This window comes from Tiliqua scincoides, chromosome 2 (assembly GCF_035046505.1).
Source record: "Tiliqua scincoides isolate rTilSci1 chromosome 2, rTilSci1.hap2, whole genome shotgun sequence".
Taxonomy (NCBI): domain Eukaryota; kingdom Metazoa; phylum Chordata; class Lepidosauria; order Squamata; family Scincidae; genus Tiliqua; species Tiliqua scincoides.
Window position 1 is genome coordinate 139,302,305 of NC_089822.1, and position 22,353 is coordinate 139,324,657.

The 22,353-nt window shown below is 43.4% G+C and overlaps 1 protein-coding gene across 1 annotated transcript; it reads right to left on the reverse strand.

Annotated features, from left to right (window-relative positions):
- Nucleotides 1-585: 585 nt before the first annotated feature.
- TRIM25 (tripartite motif containing 25) lies at nucleotides 586-16,304 on the reverse strand. Its single transcript, XM_066614793.1, has 9 exons — nucleotides 15,610-16,304; nucleotides 12,761-12,856; nucleotides 11,251-11,484; nucleotides 9,867-10,023; nucleotides 8,049-8,108; nucleotides 6,799-6,870; nucleotides 4,905-4,931; nucleotides 2,126-2,233; nucleotides 586-1,407 (listed from the first exon to the last, which is right to left on the reverse strand). The coding sequence occupies exons 1-9, from the start codon at nucleotides 16,219-16,221 to the stop codon at nucleotides 878-880; spliced, it is 1,896 nt and encodes a 631-aa protein (XP_066470890.1). The 5' UTR covers nucleotides 16,222-16,304; the 3' UTR covers nucleotides 586-877.
- Between the last annotated feature and the right edge of the window lie 6,049 nt (nucleotides 16,305-22,353).

Here is a 22,353-nt window from a genome sequence, read left to right on the forward strand (position 1 = left end):
CATTTTTTTTCCCCACCCACAACATTCTCCTGTTCTTCATGATGCTTTGCAATACTTTGGGTAAGATGTACACCTCCCCAGAGGCCAGGAGGAAGAAAGAAACTTCTTCCTATCCAGCAAGCAAACACATAAAGCTGTTTAAAACAGACTGGTACAGAAGAGGCTCCAAGTATTTAATACTTAAGCAAACTGTTGAAGAGGCCTCCCCCAGCAACTGTGCCAAAATTCCATTTTCTCTAACCATCTTAAGTGATAGGATGATCAATATCTGATTCAACAACAGAACAGCTCCATCACCTCTGCTTTTATTTATCATAACACAAATCCCTTGTAGTTCATTGCACAAGCAACAGAACAAAATTCTAAAACCTGTGTTGGAGGGCTTGTCTGGACAAGTGGTCCTGTGTCCACATTGATCCCTTGCCGTTACCCACACACAGCAGATGATAATTTTTTTTCAGGTTGCGATACCTACATGGGAGAGGCAGAAAAAGGGACACTGAAAGCATCACACATTCACTGCCTTTCTGGTTGTGCATTCAAACAGTGGCAGAAGCAAAGGAAGATTTTGATCAGACATGCCATATGAAAGGCACAGTGATCAGAACGCCATGTGCAAAATACCTGTCATTTGCCAAATCACCCATGGGCAAATCCTGTATGAATGAACAAAATGGAGTTCCCACAAGGACATTACAACAAAGCTAGTGAAATGTGCTCTTGGCTAAGTGACCCCCAAATTAACCAGGAAACAAAAAGAGAGACAGCTTAAAGATCAGGCAGCTTTGCTTAGAATACAAGAAGCAAGCAACATGCAAACCTGGATTTCAATATCAAGAGATAACTGGATCACATAGGTGGTGGCCTATCTAGTTCTTCAATTCAACTGGCAGAGTGATAAGGTGGTTCTACTGGAGAACACCCAGAATGCAGCATAGATGGCTTCAGTGAACTGTGCCCGGAATTTGTAGAGGAGATTGACTTTCTCATTGATGCCAAAGAAAATCACAAAGCCACCCTCGTAATTCAGCAGAACACCAACTTTCTTCACTTTGGTGTTGGGTAGACACTTCTCAACATCATTGTGCCAGGCTGAAATCTTGGAATTGAACCACTCAATGCACCAAGAGCTGCTGTTACGCCCCAAGCGGCTTTCTACCCCCTGCCTTGCCATGCTCCCATAGCAGATGCCAATCCCACAGAAGTTGTGGTGCTCCAACTCCACTTCCCAGTAATGGATCCCTCTCTTGAAACACTGGAAGCTCAGCACTTGAGAGCAGTAGTTGAAGCGTTTGGGATGGTGGCCGTAATTCTGGGGGGTTTCTGACACCGCCATTTTGGTGTTTCTTTCCGATAAGAGCACTTTGTTATGAGCAGTGTTGAAATCCAGAGTGAATTTTGTAGCAACTGGGGGAGAAAAAAAATTCACAGGATGATTGAAAAGAATCACATTTACTGAACAAGACAAACGCAAGGATGAGACCGACTGATGAGACCCGACTGAGCAACTGTTATTTGAAACATGTTCTGCTCCCTTTTTCTCAGGATCCTTTATTCCTGGATCACATGCCTGACCAAGCCAAGAAGATGTAGATAACAGCATTCACTGCATAACATTTGATTCTCTGTGGGGGGCAGAGGTATCAGAACATTGGAGAAGACAAGTCCTGAATTAAAGATGTTGAAGACAGACTACATTTGAGCCATACAATTAACCAACTTCACTGGTCTTTCCCAGTGTGAAAGAAGGAAGGGTATATTGCTTCGGAGTTGAAAGTGCAAGTTCATAGTTCTGTTCATAACTATGATCTTGCACTTCCAACACCAAAGCAATGTACCCTTCCTTCTCCCACACTGAGAAAGAACAGTGAAGTCAAACCCCTACTTCTGCTATGAGACAGAATGTTGCTTCCTTCCCATTATAGGTATTATATATTCACACACACTCTCTTCTCATATATTCCATGAATGTACAGACACAGAGACTGGATCTCTGCACAGGCCTTTTACTAATCAGTGAACAAAGAAGCACACAAAACAGAAAAAGGACAAAGTAAGCTATACAGTGGGACAAACATTTCTCGTGCAGTTTATTTTCCAGTATCCGTCAAGTCAGGCCACTTACATTCCACAAGCTCCTCTCTTGATCTACTTAAAAAGCTTTCAAGGGTCCCTGACTGAGATGCTGGTGGATTTCGACTGGAACTGCGTACTCTCTGGCTAGGACTTGGTGCTGTTGTTGGAGACAAAACAGAAAGATACACATAGAGTTATTAGAACTGGTTAACACACACACGTCTTCATTAGAAGTCACACTGAACAAAGAGTTTTAAGTTTTTTGTGAGGTTTTATACAATTTTTAATGGGAAAAGTATTACCCAAAACACATCCTACAAACAAATCCTAGCAACATTCATTCAAGTTAGTCTCAAAGATTTTAAAACAGAAATAAAAAATGTTGTAGTACCTTAAGGACCAGCATTTATCATAGCAGAAGTTGCTGTGGATTACAGGCCACTTCACTGAATGACTAATCAAAAAAGTCTACTCTATAATAAACATGCAAAGTCTTTATGGTGAACAAGCATAAGATTCTCTGTTGTTTTTGGTAAAATAGAGCCACATATCTGCCTTTCTGGAAGCAATGTCAACAGGGTTTCTTCCATGTACAGTAAATGTGTTTAGGACTCCACACCAATCTAATTGTTAAAATGGATGGCTGACATACTGGGAGCAGGAGAGGTCATAAGAGCCATTCTGGCTCTAAAAGAGGCAGGCTTATTTGTACTGCCTGCACAAATATAACTGTTTGCCAACATGCAAACCAGACTTTCAAGGAATCTCTCCAAAAACTCCAGCTGGCTTCCCCCCAACCACTGTGTAGCTCTAAAGCTCCCTCCTGTGGCTTGTCCACTTGAAATGCAACTTGAAGAAACCAAGTTGGGCAAGATGGGAGAAAGAGAAATTAGCCATTATATTTTAGCTTCTACTTTCACTAAATTTTTCTGCCATGCTGCATACCAGAAAGTTCAACCCAAAATTTAAAATACAGGTTCAGTTCCCATTCAGACACATGAGCAACTTTTGAAATGATACAGGTACATTTCAGGCACAACAGACTTTTTGCTTCCAATGCCACTCTATCAACATTTGAGTTTAAAAAAAAAATATTCAAAGGAAACAATAAGAACTTTAAAAATCAAAACTTGCAATTCAACTTCCAATTACAATTATCGGTCCAAAAAGGGACCGATTACTGATATGCTCATTTTGAACCAGTTGCTGCTTTTGGTGTTCAAGGGGTTCAATTTGAGTTCGATTCAAGACATTTCAGGGTTGAGTTCAGCTCAGGTTCATGGGGAACAAAAAGCCTCCTTGAACCAATTTCTGGGTTCAGGTTCGGTTCAGCTCCCCAATATGTACACATAGTTCTGAAAAGAGTTTGTTTGGGAGAAAGGCTACAATTGTGCAATGCCTTTCCTAGAAGTCCAAAGCCCCTGCACACCAAACACGCATGAACAATTTAGAATCTTCTGTACTGTGTTCCCACCACAAGTCTGCAAGTTAGATCACGATTATTCCTACTTTACAGATAGGTAGTTCAGATCAAGAAATCTTGACTTGTCCTTCAAGGAGTCCATAGTACTGATGAGATATGAAACCAGGTTCAACATGTCTAAGTTCAGTTCTCCCTATACCAGCATGACAGCATTATCACTTCTACTATCCCAGACCAGTTCTCCAGCATCACCCACATTATACTCACAAATGCTCATTCTGCTGAAATCACTGGAACTTCCATTCAACCAGTACAGTCAGAATCAAAGTTCCAGGGTTTTTAAAGGATGCATGCAGAACATGATTATCAAAGGCAATTAGTCAAGGTGGCTATAGAAAACCTTCATTTTACAGAGAAAGTATGCCACGAAATGCTGGTGAACTTTATCAGAGGTTTATATAATTTGCATGGACATGCTGCCATGAACAGCCCTGGAAAGACAACTCCCAGCATTCCTTGTCTGGCCTATAGCCACCACAGCATGCTGGGGATGAAGGGAAAGAAGAAAAGACAGCCCCTCCACTACCCTTTTGCTGCTGCTTGAGCCATGACAAAGATGGGAGGGGCAGGAGTGGATTCTGACACACTCTCAACATCATCATCATGGTTTGGCCAGGTTTAAAACTCTTCAAAAGTGGGTTTTCTAAGCTGGGGATGGGATAGAAGAGTTTGTTTTATAAACCCAATTCCAAGCCAGTCTGGGAGTAATGATGGATGGAATCCTAAATACCAGTTTCAAGAGTGGGTTGGGAGGTTGGTGAAAGAAGAGAAATGGGACCGTGAAAGAGGGTAATTGCCTTTATGCTCTGTTTTGGGGCTTCCTAGAAAAACCCAGTTAGCCACTCTTGGAAAAAGGATGCTAGATGAGATGATGCTTTGGTTCAACAGAGCACTCAACCTTGTAGTGGTGTGTGTGCACTGGCATACCTATGGGGTGTCCAGGGGGGCAAAAACATCAGGGCGAAATGCATGCAGGGGTGCCACTGCCTTCCTTGCCCCCCCTCCCACTGCCACCTACCTCCGCTGCCTTTGAAGGGCCAGAGGAGGTCATACGTGACTGCAGCAAAGTCCTTTTAAGCACACTTCCAGTTTTCACCTGAAAATTGGAAGTGCAATTAGAAGAAGAATCTTTTATTACGGTCACTGACCAGTACAAGGAAGTGCACTTAAAAGACCCTCTGGAAGCCTCAGAAGGCCTTCAAAGGGCCATGGAAGTCATGTGTAGCCCCCTCTGGCTCCCAGAAGGGGGGCAGCATTCTGCAATCCTGGTCCCAGGTGGCCCAGGAGCCAGAATCACCAGAGGGTGTATTTGTGTGTGCGTTGATTTTTGTTTGCATTAACTTACTGCGTTTAGCAGGTCGCCTTCTCTGCTCTGAAAAAAGGAAACATTTAGCTTAGTTACAGAGAAACAAAATGGAAAAACTTCATAAAACAGCTACCTGAACAAGAACAGAGAACAGAGTAGCAGCAGCTAGTAACAGTTAATTGAAATCTATTGGAAAGGTGCTTTTGAACAACTGCAAGCGAATAATTGATTTCTAAAAGGCAATATACAGAGATTCCTCCCTGCCTAGAAGTTATGAGCTGAACTCCAAAAACCTGAGGGCTGCAATAATTCCGTAAGAGAGATGCAATCTGCTGCAAGTAGAACCATACCTCAAACAAGATCTAAGCTTATCTTTTTGAACCTCTACTTCTTTAGGTGAAACTTACTTTCTGAGTTGACCATTAGCCACTTTGTCACAATAATCTTAGATCTCTTGCTCTCTATGTTACTAAGCGTATGTACCATGTTTGAGTTATCTGTCTTTTCTGCAATTGAACAAACTCTGCTCTGACTTGCACATTCTCTTGTTTTAAGAAATAAGCCACCTTTCCATCATCACTGTGATTGGCGTGTTTCAAAATGGAAAGTAACCTTGGTCAAACTGATTGTCAGAGGCCCATCCATATGACAGACAAATAGAGAGGGAGAAAGAAGGAAAATGGATGATGCACCATAACCACAGCAACAGATGCAAGCATCCTGCACTACACGTTACCAGTAGGGAGTGTTGTCAGAAGTAGGCCTGACATGGTGACCAGAGCAGGACTTCATTTCACCCCATGTTGGTTGATGCTATTACAAGGGTCAAAACTCCCTGTTGAAAGCAAGTGGGGCTGGGCAGGGAAGTCTGTCCAAGAAAATTTATCTTTAATTGCTTCATAAAACATGGCATGGCAAGGACTCGCCAACACAGCTATATAAACCCTGCCTTTACTGAATGGCACTGTGTCAACAAGTATGCATTTTGCCTTTTGCCTCCATGTCATGAGTTGAGGTGGAGTGTGAGTCACTTCTGAGTGCGTGTTAAACAAAAGGTCAGGTGGAGGAGTGTCCTAGTCAAACATCTAGTCAGTGCAGAATTAATTTATATAACGCTAGCATATGCATAGTTCTAGAAGAGAGTTTCCTGGTCCCGATGAGCTTACTCTTAAGCTGTAAAACCTGGAGAAAGCCATCAGTTGTGCTGGGAGGGGAAAACAAGTGCAGCGGTGAAACAGAGGACAAGTGTGGGTCAAGTGACAGTGTCTCCAATGCACATTCAGTTTCAATTATTCAGGCAGGGTGCAACACAAGCCCCTCAAAGCTAGAGACCACTTCAGAGCAAAACTGGCTGTATGGTACACTCCCTGCCTACTCTATTTCAGAGTCTGAGGCTGCAAACTTATCCACACTTTCCTGAGAGTAAGCCCCATTGATGCAAATGGGATTTACTTCTGAGTAGACCTGCATAGGATTGGGCTCTAAGACTTCTATTTCCAACATGAGAAATAAAATGGAGAGTGACCAAAAGTACAAGTGCCTGCTCAGAGACAGAAAAATTGCCCCAAAGGTCAGTCTCTGTGATCTAGGTGAAGGCAGCAACAACGAGAGAAGGGTCACTCCTACAGTCTACACTCCTACAGAAACAATTGTAGAATTTGCCCGCAGAACAACTCCAGCAGAACTAGGATCTGTTTTGGGGCCCTATCTCCTCATTCTCCCATCTAGACTCAGAGCGGGAGTAGAAAGCCTGTACTGCAACTCAGACTGACACTCTGCTCTCTTTCCCCCCCTTTCTTTCAAAGCAAAGAAAGAGACTACTTCAGGCGTATGCCTAAATCTCCCAGGGCAGCTCCCTTGCCCCATCCACCCTCTCCTTTCAAGAGCTTTGTTAATATACACAAACACAAATAAACCTGCTCCCAAGACTCACTGGTGTCCGCAGCATCCTCTGCATTCGGCTCCTGTGTAAACTTTGGAGGGGGCTCATCCCCCTTTGGAGCATCTTTGGTCAGAGAGAAGGAACACAACACAGTTCATGAAACAGCAATCAGAGAATAAGAACAGGCAAAGCACAAGGCCAAGAATGCTGCCAGCAGACAGTTTGCAGTAGTAAGGTAGAGGGACACACTATGAGACACGATGTTGTGTCACACTACGCAGTAGTAAACACATGCTAGAACAACAAGTGCAGATATGGAGATGTTTCCAAACTTACTATAGTGTCCTGGATTAAGTGTACAATCAGTACATGAGAACTGCCCCACTGGATCAAACTAAGGATCCATCTAGTCCAGTGTTCCATTTCACCCACCCATAAGCTCACAAGCATAAAGGCTATGTGTGTCCCCTATTGTTTATCCTGAGCGTCTGGCACTTTAAAACACATCATCTCCAAATATGGGAGGTTCTATAGCTCTTATCCTGTTTATAGGATGATCACAATTTTCCTCAATGGGCTAGATATAGAGTGACCACCAAGAATATACATTTGGCACTGCACAACGTACTGGGCCCAGATATACAAATCTATTCCACATCTTTCTTGAAGAAGCAGCTCTCAACTAACTGCACCAACCATGACCGAACCAGTTTTCTAGAAGGATTTGCAATTTCTCAGGCTGTTGTTCCGTTTTTTAAACACATGGAGAGCTCTCATTTGACTGGAGCATTTTCTTTCCTCAGATACCATCTATTCAATATTAAATTATACAATTCACAGCATTTCAACATCAAAAATGAATTTTGGTGTACAAAAATGTAATTTTGTGCCACACAAGTTTCAATCCCCCCACATATTTTTGAGACCCCAAAACTAGACTTTGGGTATGAACTCCAATACCACGTTCCCAGAGTTCCCCAAATTTTTCATCTACCCTTTCTACATCCACAATTGGAGACAGAACAGTTTCACAATGTTCAAGATGGTTTGAAGGAGACACTGTTGCCTGTGGTGGAACATGTTTATTTCATTGTCACTGCTAGCCAAAAAGGGTTTGCAAAGTTTTGTGGCATCACAAAACCTGGGGGCGGGGGCGGGCGGGGAAAGATAAGGAGGAAATGTACATGTACGTCACAAGAACAATGCATCCCCTGAACCATCTTCAGAGCTCTTAGACATTAACATCTGTCTCCCAGAAGAACTTGGCAAGGAGGGATTACCTGCTCTGTTTGTTCACTTACTTGATGCAACATTCTTTTTTCCTGAGGGCTGATTCCACGGTTTGGGTTTCCATGTAGTGCCTAGTGCAAGGGAATTATAGACATGTAGTATCTGCAGGTATGACTGATAAATAAGGTCCCATTACTACCTCTGCCCCCGGCTTCCCATGTAATAACTCCACAGATGTACATGTGTGCATTTGGTGGCACTGTCTGACTTGTTGACAATATGGTCTCAACTCAATAGAACTTACATCTGACCGAAAGTCAGCTGTAAGCCTGATTGATCAGAATCTCAGGCTGCAATCCTATACATGCTTACCAGGGAGTAAGTCCCATTGAACACACTGGAATTTACTCCTGAGCAGACATGCCTAGGACTGTGCTATAAAAACCCTGAGTTTAGGAAATGGAGTCACTGGGCCTTCATGTCTTGTTGCAAGGTTGCCCTGAGAATACAGGTTATATACATAGCAAGAGACAGTTGCACATTTTATGACCCACAAAGTAAACTGCTGTGTGACTTGAAAAACTATTGTGATGGGGTGTGCGTGTGCGTTCCCCACAAAATTATATGCATTAAGAAATGGCTGACCTTTACTTCATTGTATTTTCTGAATAAAACCAACCATACTATAAAATACCCATCCCCACGACAGTCGGTGGGTTTGCCCTCCTTCACATAAGGAGGCAATCTGGGGCTATACTGAACACAACCTGAAAGCAAGTGAGATTTTTCCAATAGGCAGGACACAGCATCTGCACCAAGAAGTCTAAAATTATTTTGCTGTATTTATAGAGTGGGCGAGAAGCAGCTAGTATTAGTATCTACTGCAATGTTGCATTAGAAGCAGCTAGCATCAAGCAGCTAGTATTACGAGTATTAGTACTAGACATTCTCTAAGGTCACTTGGCAACAATACATGTGTCAGCCTTATATTCATTTTAAAAATGGGGGACAGAGACTGAGAAGTCATGATTGGAGCAAAGATTTCAATCCTAGATCTCCCAAGTCAAAAGTTATCCAGAATTTTAAAGAATCCAGCAAAAATCGGGCACTGACCACATCCTGGTCCCTTGGGACTTCCACATTAAAGCCATTCCTGCTCAATGTTGCATATATGCAACAGGGACCAAATGTGTACACCTGTGGGTCAGGCAAAAATTGGTTAACCTCTACATCCTGGGTACTTACATTAGGTTGGACATCAGAAGCATCAAATGCTTGGGACCAGAAGCATTTTAGATATCAGATCTTTCTGTATTTTGCAATATTTGCATATACCTAATGAGATTATCTTGGGGATGGAGTCCAAGTCTAAACACAAAATTTATTTATGTTTCATATACACATAGCTTGACTTTTATACTATATTTTTAATAATTTTGTGCATTTTGTGTGGCTCATACCGCAATGTCAGGAGTGGAATTTTCCACTTGTGGCGTGATGTTGGTGCTCAAAAAAGTTCTGCATTTTGGAATATTCCATATTTCAGAATTGCGAATAAGGGATGCCCAACCTCTACTAGCTAGGAACACTGCTTCTTCAGATAAGCAAGATCGCAAAAGACCTTGAATGCGAGGACACCCATTCCTATGTTACCAAAGCTTTTCAGTCTAAGATCTTAAACAGGCCTTACATTTTTAAATATTTATCTTTTATAATCATCATCATCATCAACATCACCCCCACCACCTACTTAAAATATACAAGTATTGGTGGCTACCCTGAATGTTTTAATTTTGTTTTCTTGTTGGATTGTTTATGCCAATAAAGGTGGAATGAATGAATGAATGAAATATACAAGTAAAGGTTTAAGGGCACACAAGTAAAAGTACCTTCTGTTTTCTTCTCTGCAGGCTGACTCAAACACTGTTTTACATTTTCCTTAAGACCACAGGCTTTTTGATAGACTGAATGTATCAACTTGTGATCCAGATCTATTTTGGGAACATATACTTCTTTGACAGATAACTGCTGCAGTTTTGCTGTCTTCTGAAATAAAGGAAGAGAATTTGTGAAGATTTACACACTACATAGGGAGATGTATGATTACTTCCTTTCTGATAAGGATGCATCACACATTATGAATGAGGGTGCTACTCTAACTTGTCAGTCATAGAGGCCCACTGCTCTGCAGCACTTGCACTATGGCAGTTTGTGGTTTTCCAGGACTAAGCAGCCCTTCTTTTCCCTTCTAAAAGGAAACAGTTCTAAACTACCAATGGGAGCAAGTCTGCCTATTGAGAAGTCCCACACCTGGACAGCAACCCTATACAGGTGGAGCCTCCATGGATTATTCATTCACGCATCTGGCTCAACGCAGGTCCCCCTGGACCTGCATGGAGCCAGACTTGGCCCCACCTGAGTCTTCTGGAGACAACTGAAGCTGTGCCAGAAGCCAGGGGCTTCCTCAGGTCTCAGAATGCCTTATTTGGCATTAAAACGTCACTTCCTGTTTCCCTTAGGAAACTTAAGTAGTGTTTTTTCAGCTGAAAAGACCATTCTGAAGCTGTCTTTGTGGGCTTCAGAAAGCCCTCCAGAGCCAACTGGAGCACAGCTCAGGTCCCCTCCGGAGGGGCTCAGGTGGGACTGATTGTGGATTTGATTATCTGTGAAATTTGGCATCCGCCGTGGGTATGAGAACGGATCCCCCCGCAGATACAAAGGCCTCATGTGTACACACTTACTTGTGAGTTATCCCTACTGAACTCAGTCAAATTTCTTTCTAAGTAATACATAGGATTGTGCTGTACAGATCCCTGTGCATACGACATCTTGCCTATATGTTCATATGTATAGATGGAAAACTATGACAGACACCAACATGTCTGTTTCAGCAGATGCTCATTTAAATGGTTGTTGGGAACAGACTCCCAGCTATGGCTTCCCAACATATCCACCTCACAAGATAAAAAGGTTTAATCATCATACGTAGAAGCACACACACCATACAAACTAGCAAAAGCTTATAAGGGAAACCTGAAGTATGGTTGTCCTAATAAGCAGGCGCTAATGTGCCAATTAGCTCTCATTGTCAATTGGTTGAAATTTTATGGACAAAAAATAAGAAAAGGGAATGGGTTGGGGCAAGACAACAGCCCTTTATGCCAGCTTGAAAACTACCAATCATTTGAAGAAGAGAAACATCTTCTTGAATAAAGGAATTTAGAGATGCTTCAGTTGTGAACAGATAGTAAGTGCCGCACAAATGAGATTTACCTTTAAAAATGTGATGTCATCGCTTTCCATCAAGGTAGTTTCAATCTTGTCTCTCTCTCCTTGAATTTCTTTTTTCTTCTTACCCAGGACCTTATGGACATAGTCAAATTTAGTCTGCACTCTCTTCTCCTCCTCTTTGACCTTCTTTACTGACTCTTCTTGTTCTTCTTCAATTAAAGATATAATTTCTTGGAATTCTGACTTAAGTAAATCCAACTTCCGGTTAGCTGTCTCCTGAGGAAACAAATAAAATTTTAAGGCCAAGCGGGGGGTTGGGTAATGAGGTCAAAGGAGAGTTCCACACTCACCAGTCTCATGCAGTTTAATGTGGGCTATTTTATATAGTGAGAACACCATTGCCGAGAAGCACAATGGGTTTTCCACTGAAAATTCTAAACTATTTTATTCAGAAGACACTAAAACACATCAGGGATTTTACAGAAACAGAAATATTTTTTAAAGCACAAGAACTGTGATCAAGAGAGTTGTTTTTCAAGGAACACATCTACTGCCACAGATCTGCTGGCCCATGGAATTACAGACCAACGGTCTGTCCCAGGCAGTGCCATAACAGGGTGCTATGGCACCGTGGGCAGGAATGGAGTGACATCACTGCCAGGGAAGCAAGGCACTCACAGCAGGAGCTAGGTGAAATCACCCAAGTTGTGGCTGAAAGTGCCCAGGTGGCAGGCGCTCCCATCGCTTCTCAACTCGGGAAGCGACAGGAGGGAAAGCACACTCACAGGGGAAGCTGATGCCCCAGGGGCAAATGGTGTCCACGGCTCCTTGCCCTGGGATGTCATGCTCTAAACATGCCACTGGCCTCAGGAAGCCAGCCAGGTAACAGGATTAGGGTGAAATTTATGCCTTGTTTAGAATTTGCTCACATCTAGATTCCAAGCAAGCAATGTACTGAAGTGAGTTTTGAAATGGACACCAATTTAGAGCTAATCAGTTAGCAGATGCTTACTGCTTACTGCTGTGAACTGACAAAAGTAACAGCTGACACAGCCCCTTTTAGAATGGTTCAAAAGATTATTACCTTGAGGGAACTGGTTTCTCAAGAAGTTCTTTCAAAAAACCAGACCGACAATTCACTGAAGCACAGATGTTGTCATTTCTGTCTTCTTGTGCTGCTGCTGTAAAAATTGTGTGTTTTTTTTTCTAATTTTATCTCCATTTTCATAATTATGGGACCCTTAATTTGTGCAATACACTATTTTGCTGTTAGCAAGATAAGCTGCCCTTCACCACAGCTTATGGAAAAGCAGCTTGCAAATTTGTTAAATAAACGTACTGGAACAATACATTTTTCAAGACAACCTGCAACCTCATGTATAAAAATTCCGACTAGGTGGCAATGTTACAGCAAATAACTAAAAACAGCCTCAGCCTTGTCGATTCTCTCTTCAACTCAATGCAGACTGCCTGCACTAAACTGATTACTTGTCCCTAATCAAAACCAAGCTGTAATTTTAAGTAAAACAAATTTTAAAAAGGAATGCCTTACATTGGCGTGTTTTTGCTGTACCCGTACTTGGTCCAATAACAAGTTAGCCTTCTCAGTCAGAGCATAGAGTTCTGTCAGTCTGTTCTTCAGCTGGGACTGTAAACAGAATAGAAGAGGTTCCACTTGAAAGTACAGATCTGCTATTTCCCTCCCAGTAACAGAGCATTTCTGCTGGCAACCACCTCCAGCCCTTTATTCTTCCCAACTGAGCAATTATAGAAAATTATAGGGCTTTAATCTTTCTGTGTTTGATTCTGTCTCAGGATTCTGGCAAAAGGGTTGCACCGGCAACCACAACTTTATTTTCAAAGAGGGGAGACGATATTTAAGCTCTCTAAAAATAAGATTTGTATCCTGTTCCTTGAGGCAGATGTGCTGTCAAAGCAACTCATGCGGAAAAACTCATGATGCTCAGAAGTACCATGATACACACACAAAAAGTCACAGGTTTAATCACAATAAACCAACCGGGTCCCATAGAAATCCAGTCAGACCCAATAGAAGCAGACCTCATTTCAGCTCTCAACAGCAACAAAGCTAGAACAGCTACAACAGGAAGATTCAGAAGCTGACCAATTGGGCTTCCCAGGGCAAGGTGTTTGATATGGGCAAGGTGTTTGATATGGAAGGAGACCTTGAATCGAAAAGCTCAGCACCTTAGCTACCAGGGATGCTCAAAGCAAGGTCTCTTCCAAGTTTGTCAAAGCACAAGAACACTTCCAAATCAATGACAGAGAAAGTAAGTTACAGATTTCTATCCCACACTGGTAGGTAGAATTTCATTAAGACTTGTGGGGCGGAAGAAAGAAGCCCCTCTTCCCAATCTATGTGTGAAAGACAGAAAGACCTGCCCACTCCTAAAATCATATGGATATGTTATCAAACCCCCGCATTCCCTGCTTCAGTGTATCCACATCCACCAGGTCTCAGGTGACGCTGCCTTGTAGTCTTGCCCTTGCCACAACCACTCCCATCACCTTTTCTCTTAGTTTTCCCCTCTCCTGCCACTGTTTCTTCCTCATTGGTTGTTTCTCTTCAGACCATCCCAAAAGGCAGTCCTGAATACAGTGAGGTGATAAGACCTAGCTCATAAACAACAGGTGGCAAATGTGTGCCAGGATTGCACCAGATCACAGTTCACATGATTGATTTTCCTTGCATTCAAAAATACCCCCCATACCAGCTAAGACACCACAGTGAACATACCCACATCATATAATATTGGATATGGGGGACTGGCTTGATCTCATGTGGGATTTTTAATTACATGCGAAGTGTGCCAAGTTCTCACAGTCACTGGAAGGAAGAGAACCTAGAACACAGTACAAGATGAACCTCCTCTACAGGGAAAGAACATCCAAGAGCATTTTATAATGGACAGCCAGTAGGCTTTATTGAGGAACAGGTGCACAAGATGTCCTCAAGACCCTTCAACAAATAAGCAAGGTTTACTGTGGGAAAGTGAAGCTACAGATCTCTTTAGAAGTGTGCTAGAGAATAATCTATTATACAGAAAAGACTTAGTTCTCCAATCCAGGAGTTCTCTCAGTTTCATATTCCGGAGATATCAACTGATGTTACAGTTTACTCATGCTCCCATTCTTATCACTGCTTAATACATTTTGCCTTCATCCTTCTTACTTTCCTGAATTATTTGTGATTTAACCTAGAGGCTCCACCCCTTGTTCCTGCAATGGTCTCTGCAATTTTGAGAAAGTCAACACCGCGCCCACACCTGTTTTCAGTAACTTGAGTCTTCATTATTCATTTCAAAAATACTGTATTTTCAATAAAGAGATCTGGTAAAAAGTACACTTGGCTCAAAATGTACAGAGATGTCCCCACGAATCTGGGAAGTTTACCATTATGTCTTTCACAACAGCATTCTACTATTGGGCTTGCTATTTCATCATAAGGTAGTACACCTACGCTTGACTAATTTTTAACAGCCAGTTTGCGGTACATTCCCTTTCAAACCTTCTCCTAAGATCTTAGTACCAGCACCAGTACACTGTTAATTTACTAAGTCAGAACTCCTACTAAGTGCTTCCTTACACGTGAAAGTATGTAGAGTTCCTGAAATGGAAAGCTTCATAAGTCAACAGTTGATCAAGTATTATGTTCATAAACAACAGGGGAGGTGGCAAATGTGTGCCTGGATCACAGTTCACATGACTGAGTTCAATTAAAAAAAATGCATTCCCTGTAGATACCAGATTACAGTTCTGCCTACCATGCTTGTGTTCTGGGTATGTGGATTTTTCCTTGCAAAGGTCAGGATTCTTTAAGTAGATGGGAAAGCAGCCAAGACTTCTGTAACCACATGTAGAGATAGGTAGGGCTCCCATACCTCCAGGGGTTGTGTAGGATGTATGTTACTATATGCAGCAACCCTTACCTGACAACCTATGCAGGTACAATCCCCTCTTCTACACAATTGTTAAACGTATTAGGGGCCCTGCTTACTTTTCTGGTCCTCCTTGCCTACTCCTTTAAAAGAAGAGAACATTCATAAGAATGTAAGGAAGCCAAAATTCCTGTATCTCACAGAGACCCACCAGATGCCTCAGGGAGCACACAAGACAACAGGAGACCTGCATCCTGGTGCCCTCCTTTGCATCTTTCATTCTGAGGTAGCCAACTTCTAAAATCAGGAGGTTGCACATATCCCAGCATGGCTAATAACCTGTGATAGATTTTTCCTCCAGAAATCTGCCCAGCCCCCTTTTAAAGGCATCTAGGCCAGATGCCATCACCACATCCTGTGGCAAGCAGTTCCACATACCCATTCGGAGCAGTGCTCTCACAGCGATGGGAACCCCCACACCCCACCCACCCACCCCTCTCACCTCCTTCTCTTCCTTGGCTTCTTGCACGGGGACAGCAGCACAAGCCTTGTGCTTGACAAAGCAAAAGCAGCAGATGCAGCTAGTGTGGTCCTTGCAGTAGAACTCCAGGAGCTTGTTGTGGTCCTGGCATTTCCTCTGCTGGAGGTCGTTCATGGGCAGGACTAACTGGTGGCCCTTGAAGGCCGGGCTCTCCAGGTGAGGCTTCAGGTGCTCCTGGCAGAAGGAGGCCATGCAGGTGAGGCAGGTCTTGGCCGCCTCCGCCTCCAGGCAGCTATCACAGGCCACCTGCAGGGCACTGCTAGTGGGCCAGCCTTTCCCTTTGTCCAGGTCCTTGGAGAGCCCATCCTGGGGGCCCTGGAGCTGCTCCACCACCTTGCAGAGCACGGTGTTCTTCTTCAGGTCCGGGCGGCTGTGGAAGGTGCTCCTGCACTGGGGGCAGCTGAAGTGGCCCTGGGCGTCCCCCCAGGTCATCTCCAGGCACGGCAGGCAGAAGTTGTGGCCGCAGGGGGTGGTGACCGGGCTCTCGAAGACGCACAGGCAGATGGAGCAGGTCAGCTCCTCTTCCAAGCCGGCCAGCGAAGGCGTGGAGGTCGCCCGCAGCAGCTGCGCCATGGCGGGAGCGTCGCGGAGCCCAGCCGAGCAGGGAATCGAAAGCCGCAGAAAACGAAACGAAACTCAGCGCCAGCCCTGCCTGCAGCCTGTCCAGTTCCTCGAAGTCACGTGGGAGCGGAGCCTGCCTTCAAGCCAGGCGGCGCCTCTTCCCCCCAGCGGTTGCTGGGATCGGGCCCTTCCGTAAACACGTGTCGAGAGAGCGAGGCTCTTCTGCTACGCTGCACTCCTGTAATGGGCGGAAGGCGTCACGTCTGAAGAAGAACCGAGGAACAGCTACACTTTGCGCGCGCACACACAGAAATTTGCACGCACATGCGGACACACACAGAAGCGCGCACACACAGAAATTTGCACACGTGCTCACACACAGATGTACACACACACAGATTTACACACAAGCAGACACACACACGGAAATCTGCACGCATGCTCACACACAGATTTACACACAGAGAGAGATTTGCACACGCGCGCGCACACACAGGTTTACAGCCCACTCCTATCCACACTTTCCTGGGAGTAAGCCCCATTGACACGAATGGGACTTACTTCTGAGTAGACATGCATAAACTTACACAGACGCAGAGAGATTTAGAGCCCAAGTCTATGTTTGGCTACTAAGAAGTAAGTCCCATTATAGTCAACGGAGCTTACTTCCAGGAAAGTGTGGATAAGATTGCAACTTTACACACACTCACACAAAGAGCAGTCACGTCTCTCTTTGCCCAGAACCGCTTCTTGAAATCAGTGTCTAACAGCTCTCGGGACTCATTTAATTATTTTTCCTCATCTAAACCGCTTTGTGAACCTTTTGTTGAAAAGCAGAATACAAATACAGTACAGTACTGTTAATGAGTCTGCATAGCTTCCCTGTCCCCCAGTGGCGTAGCTACTAGATAGCGAGGGGCGGAGGGCTGTCCGCCCTAGGTACCAGCTTTGGGGGGGATGACATCACAAAATCACTAACATGGCGGTGGTTAGGAATAGCCCCATCATGCTATATACCGTTGGATACGGAATTTACAGCGGAATGCAATGAAAAAACCCGGAGTGAAATATCTCCTTCATGTCAAGAGTTATGGCTGAAAAACCAGAAAACAAAAAATGCATACAGCCCTATGGAAAGTGAAACAGCCGTATCGCGCATTTACTCCCGAGTAGGCAAGTGTCCCTTAGTCTGTCGGAAAGGGCAGGCTGAGAGGAATCCAAGGACACCAGAATGGTCCTGATCCAATAAACGCAGTCCCAAAAAAACACCCGAGAAGGAGGTCCCTCCCTCCAAGCTGGTGAATGTTTTCAGCCCTATGGAAAGCAAAACTAAGCAGTTGCTCAAGAGTAAGCGTTTTCTCACAAGTAAGCAAATGTGCTTTGGCTGGTGGTCAGGTCAGGCTAAGGGGAATGCAAGGCCACCAGAATGGTCCCAATCTGATGGAACTGGAGCTCAACAAATGCTCCAGAAGACACCCCCCAAAAGAATAAAACAGAGGCTTAAGCTGGTAAGGTGAATTTTTATTTGTTTTTAGACTTGTAAAGCCAGCTGGGTCCTGATAGTGATATGGGTTAAATATGCAAACTTACATTGAACTGGGCACTGGGGAGGGCTGAAAATGTCACTGATTTATTTGTGTGTGGGGGGGGGGGTATTGCAGGCAGGTTACAAAGAAAATCACTTGGTGGAACAGGACTGTCTTCCCCTTTTTTAATTATTTGTTTTCCTTTAATTTATTTATAATTATTTTAATTTGCTTGATGATGTCACTTTCAGCCATCACATCACTACTGGTGGGTCCTGGACAAATTGTCATTCTAAAAAGTGGGTCCTGGTGCTAAAAGTTTGCGAACCACTGCCTTAAGTCAAAATGGACCAATGAGACATCCTCTTGGGGGGAGGGTGACACCCTAGTGATGGAAATTGTGGCTTTTAGGAATAATACTAACATTATATACATTATATGCAGAATTTCATCTATTGCTTGTGGATAAATACTCACTGTATTTATTTTCTGGCCATTATTATTATTCATTTCATGTCATGACTATTACAGGTTGAGACTAATTATTCATGTGGGTTCCTTCCAAGCACTCATGTGGATGGCAAAAAAATGCACTATAGCAAATCAATTTAAAAAACAAAGTTTCTTTGTGATTTAAAAACAGCCTTGCTGACCTTTGTGATGTTTAGAGTCATTAAGACAACAATCCATCAATCAGTCCTCCTCCAAGAGCTTACAAAAAGCTGAGAGCTTACACTCCGCCCGCCCTTCACCAATGCAAAGTGATCACCTTTCTTTCACATGCTCAGGGGGAAGGGAGGGGTCCGCTGGAGAAGGATTGATGGATTGTCAGCCAGCTGCCCCCCCCTCTCAGTAAGGAGGCTATTGTTAAAGGACTGTTCAGTTTTTTTTAACTTATTTTAAAGGGATGCATTTTTCACCTTCTCCAGGGATCAGCACATTCCTTCTCATTTGCAGGGGCCATTCATGTTGAGTCAAATCCGTGTATAAATAGGCTGGACCTGTACTGTCTCCAATCTTAGTACCTCACAGGGTTGTTGTGAGGACAAAATAAGGGGAGGAACCATGCACACCATGCTGGGCTCCTTAGAGGAAGGGTGGTATAAAAATGTGAAAAATTAATTTATGGGGGTGACAAAAATTTATGGGCCCTGGATGTCAAATGACCTAGCTATGCCACTGTGCCCTCCATATTTTGTTATAAACTGCAGGTGTTTGGGGGTCCATTATGCATTTATTTGCTTTGCTTGCTAAGCATTCAGCCTGATGAGGAATTGGGAGAGTTTTAAAGCTTGCTGCTTAAGAACTATGTCATTTTGGCTAGTCCTAATAATACTATTGTTAGATTGTGACTGTGGGATTATTTCTGATGGGGCCAACCCATCTTTGTTGATCCAAAAGTAAATCCCACCCAGAACAAGGGGACCTACTTTCTAGGAAGTGTGTTTAGGATTGCAGTTTTGCAGCCCAGTCCTATGCCTGTCTACTCAGAAGTAAATCCCATTATATTCAATGAGGTTTACTTCCAGGAAAGTGTGTTTAGCATTGCAGCCTAAGCTCATGGTTTATTTCTGATGGACCAACCCATCTTTGTTGGTTGTGCAAAAAAATTGAGAAGCATTTGCTCCAGAAGTAAATCCGACCCCAATCAATGGGACCTGCTTTCCAGGAAGTGTTCTTAGAAGGCTTACACCCTCACAGTTTTAATCCTATAGCTGTTTTCTCAGACAAGGATCCCCACTGCTTTCACAGTGACACTTTCATAAGTGAGGCAACCTTACATTTGGGCAGTTTCTGCTTTGGACACAGTTGGCTCAGCACACAGCATCAAGATTCATAGTACTGTGCTGCAACCGATTTATAGCCTATCCTTGCTGACACATGCAGCAGGGAATTGCAAACTGAGGCATAAGGGTTTAAGAAGCGGAGTCATTTAATCAAACATTATCATGCTCTAGATTTTCACTGGGCATTTTCAGTGTGAGCAGACCAAATATTGTTCAGGTATTTAGCTTATGGCCACAGCCACAATGCTCCCAAGTCCAGACCTCCCTATGTTTTCCAATGTGTTCCTATGAAAGCAGTTTCTAAATGAGTGAGCAACTTGCTACAGCTGTGTCTTAGGATGTGTATGAACTATCCCCTCCATCAGGCCCTTGGAGCTCCTGTACCATCAAGGAATGGTGAGAACCGCACAAGTGTTTTTCCAGATGATGATGTTTAGCTTAAGCATGCTTTCATAAATGTATGCCAACAATTATTAGTTGCCAACAGTAGTGCAACATTTACCTTCTACAGTAAATAGACATCTATGGGTGATCCAGCCTGATCAGGAGGCAAGAGAAAGAAGGTTCAATATGTGAAAGACATTTACCATATCAGAAGCAAATATTTCATGAAGGTCTGAAAAGTCATGCGGGGATAGGATCCAGAACTGGATGCCTCCCCATGCATCCAAATGTACAGCTTCACACTGTGTGAATGAGCTATTAAAACTCTTTGATAAGAGTTTTATGTGGAGCCAATTCTATTGATTTCTTGTTGCTAGTGCACAAACATGGTAAGGTCTTTATGAAGGCTGTAGGCTTGCTCAGATCAATAGAGCTAAAGACATCATTGCAGCAAAAGCACCAGAGCACCTTACCAACAAAACATGTTGTGGCATATAAAAACAAACATTTATGTATCAGCTTTTAAGATGTCACAAGACTCTTTGTCTTCAGTGGTGCAAACATTCCTTTTAAAAAACGTTGAACTTGAGTCACACCACCACACGCTTCTGTTTTGCATGGTTATCAGGCGAGTTGTATTTTCGGACCTTACACATTTCAAAAATAGAATCATTGATATACAGTTGCTGAGTTTAAGAAGCAAAATAAGAATCTCTACTGGAGTGTAAGATAATTCCTATTGGAGAATCTCTACTCTTCTAGTCCAGTATTCTGTTCCAAGTAGTCCACTAGCTGCCTCTGGAAAGCCCACACAAGAAAGGGATCCATTGCTCTGCTGAAACTGGTACTCAGTTGAACCTCCTGAACCTGGAGGTAGCATGTGGTCATCATGATGTGTAGCCTATTGTCCAGTCTTCCATGAATTTCTGAAGTCCTCTTTTAAAACCATCTAAGCTAATAGCCACAACCACATCTTGGGGGTAACACATTCTACAGACTTAACTATGAGTTGACCTGAATGCTCCACCAGTTCCTTTTCACTGGATGACCCCTGATTCAAGTACAGGTGCAGCCTATTTATCCATGGATTTTTTAATCTGCCAATTTGTCTCATGGGGTGGGGGTACTGAGTCACACACACCTTTGCCTCCTTTGCTCTGTGCTGGCTCCAGGCTTTCCAGGCAGCCCAAAACACTGCAAAAAGGCTCTGCCTCACCCAGGCAGGGAATAGCCCTGGAGCCCTGGTTCCCCTTTCAAGGAACAGTAACATTCCTGGAGCCCCTGAGCCAGCAAAGAGGCTGAAGAGGGGGGCAGAAAACCCTGTGTAACCAGAACACATGCAGCAAGGTGGCAACATGCGCTTGCACGGGCGCACACTCTCGCTCTCTCTCACACACACACAGGTGTGGTAGCAACAGAGGGGATTGCTTTAAAAAACCCAGGGAGTGTTAAATGTCAAGCATATCCTCCCTTAATGACTTGTTTCAAAGTTTAAAAGTTCTAAACAGTACAGCCTTTCTTCATAAGACAGGTGCTCCAGTGCTCTGCTCATTTTGCTGTTCTTTTGCATTTTCCAGCTCTACGGTATCCACTTTGAGGTGTAGTGATCAAAACTGTATGCAGTATTCCAAATGCAACCACACCATATGTTTAGATAGGGGTATAATTTTAGCTGGCTTATTCATAGGCCCTTTCCCAATGAACCCTAGCATGAAATTTGACTTCTTCACAGTTGCTGCCCCCAGGGTCAACATTTTCATTGAGCTATTCACCACAATCCCTCGATCTCTTCCCTGGTTTATCACTGAGAGCTCAGATGCATCAGTATGTGTGGGATTTTTTGACTCAATATGCATAGAACCAAATTTGCCATTTGGTTGCCCATTCACTCATTTTGGCGTTAGCCCCAGTAAGTCAGGTGTTGATCCAATGTATGTGAGCCCAATAACATAAAGTCTGAGCATGTAGATGTAGCTCTGACAAGGCAGCCACCCTTTAGAAGTTAACATGCGAATTGTATCAAGGTTTCACCACAAGAGCAGCATAACATGTGTAAAACCGGTAGAAGTTCTCTATATAAAACCTATAATATGGCCCCACACATTCCAACTAAAATACTTGTATAGTCCTGCAACAGTGAAGTAAGTTGGAATGTTAAAAGAGTACACTGTACTCAGTAGTTCACTGAATTTGTAATACATATTAGAGGTATAATGTGCCTCCCACTGCAGTTAACGGAAAAATACCCAGAAAAAAACAGTTGTATTTCAAATATCCAGATGTGTAACTATATTTATATGGCAGGAGACAGGAAAGGCCATTGCTCAGTGGTACTTACACAGGAGGCCCTTGGTTCAATCCTTGCCATTTCCAAGTAGCTCTGAGAAAAAGATGAACCAATGATCTCATACAGTGTAAAGCAGCTTCTAATATTCCCAAACCCTTTT

Bases quoted from the DNA above. Each gene is read 5' to 3' on its own strand.
- TRIM25 (XM_066614793.1), bottom strand. From the start codon at position 16,221: ATGGCGCAGCTGCTGCGGGCGACCTCCACGCCTTCGCTGGCCGGCTTG. The intron at 12,857-15,609 runs GTGAGAGGGGTG...TTCTGTTTACAG, and splicing joins AAGCCAAGGAAGAGAAGGAG to TCCCAGCTGAAGAACAGACT. The intron at 1,408-2,125 runs GTAAGTGGCCTG...TTTCTCCCCCAG, and splicing joins AAGAGAGGAGCTTGTGGAAT to TTGCTACAAAATTCACTCTG.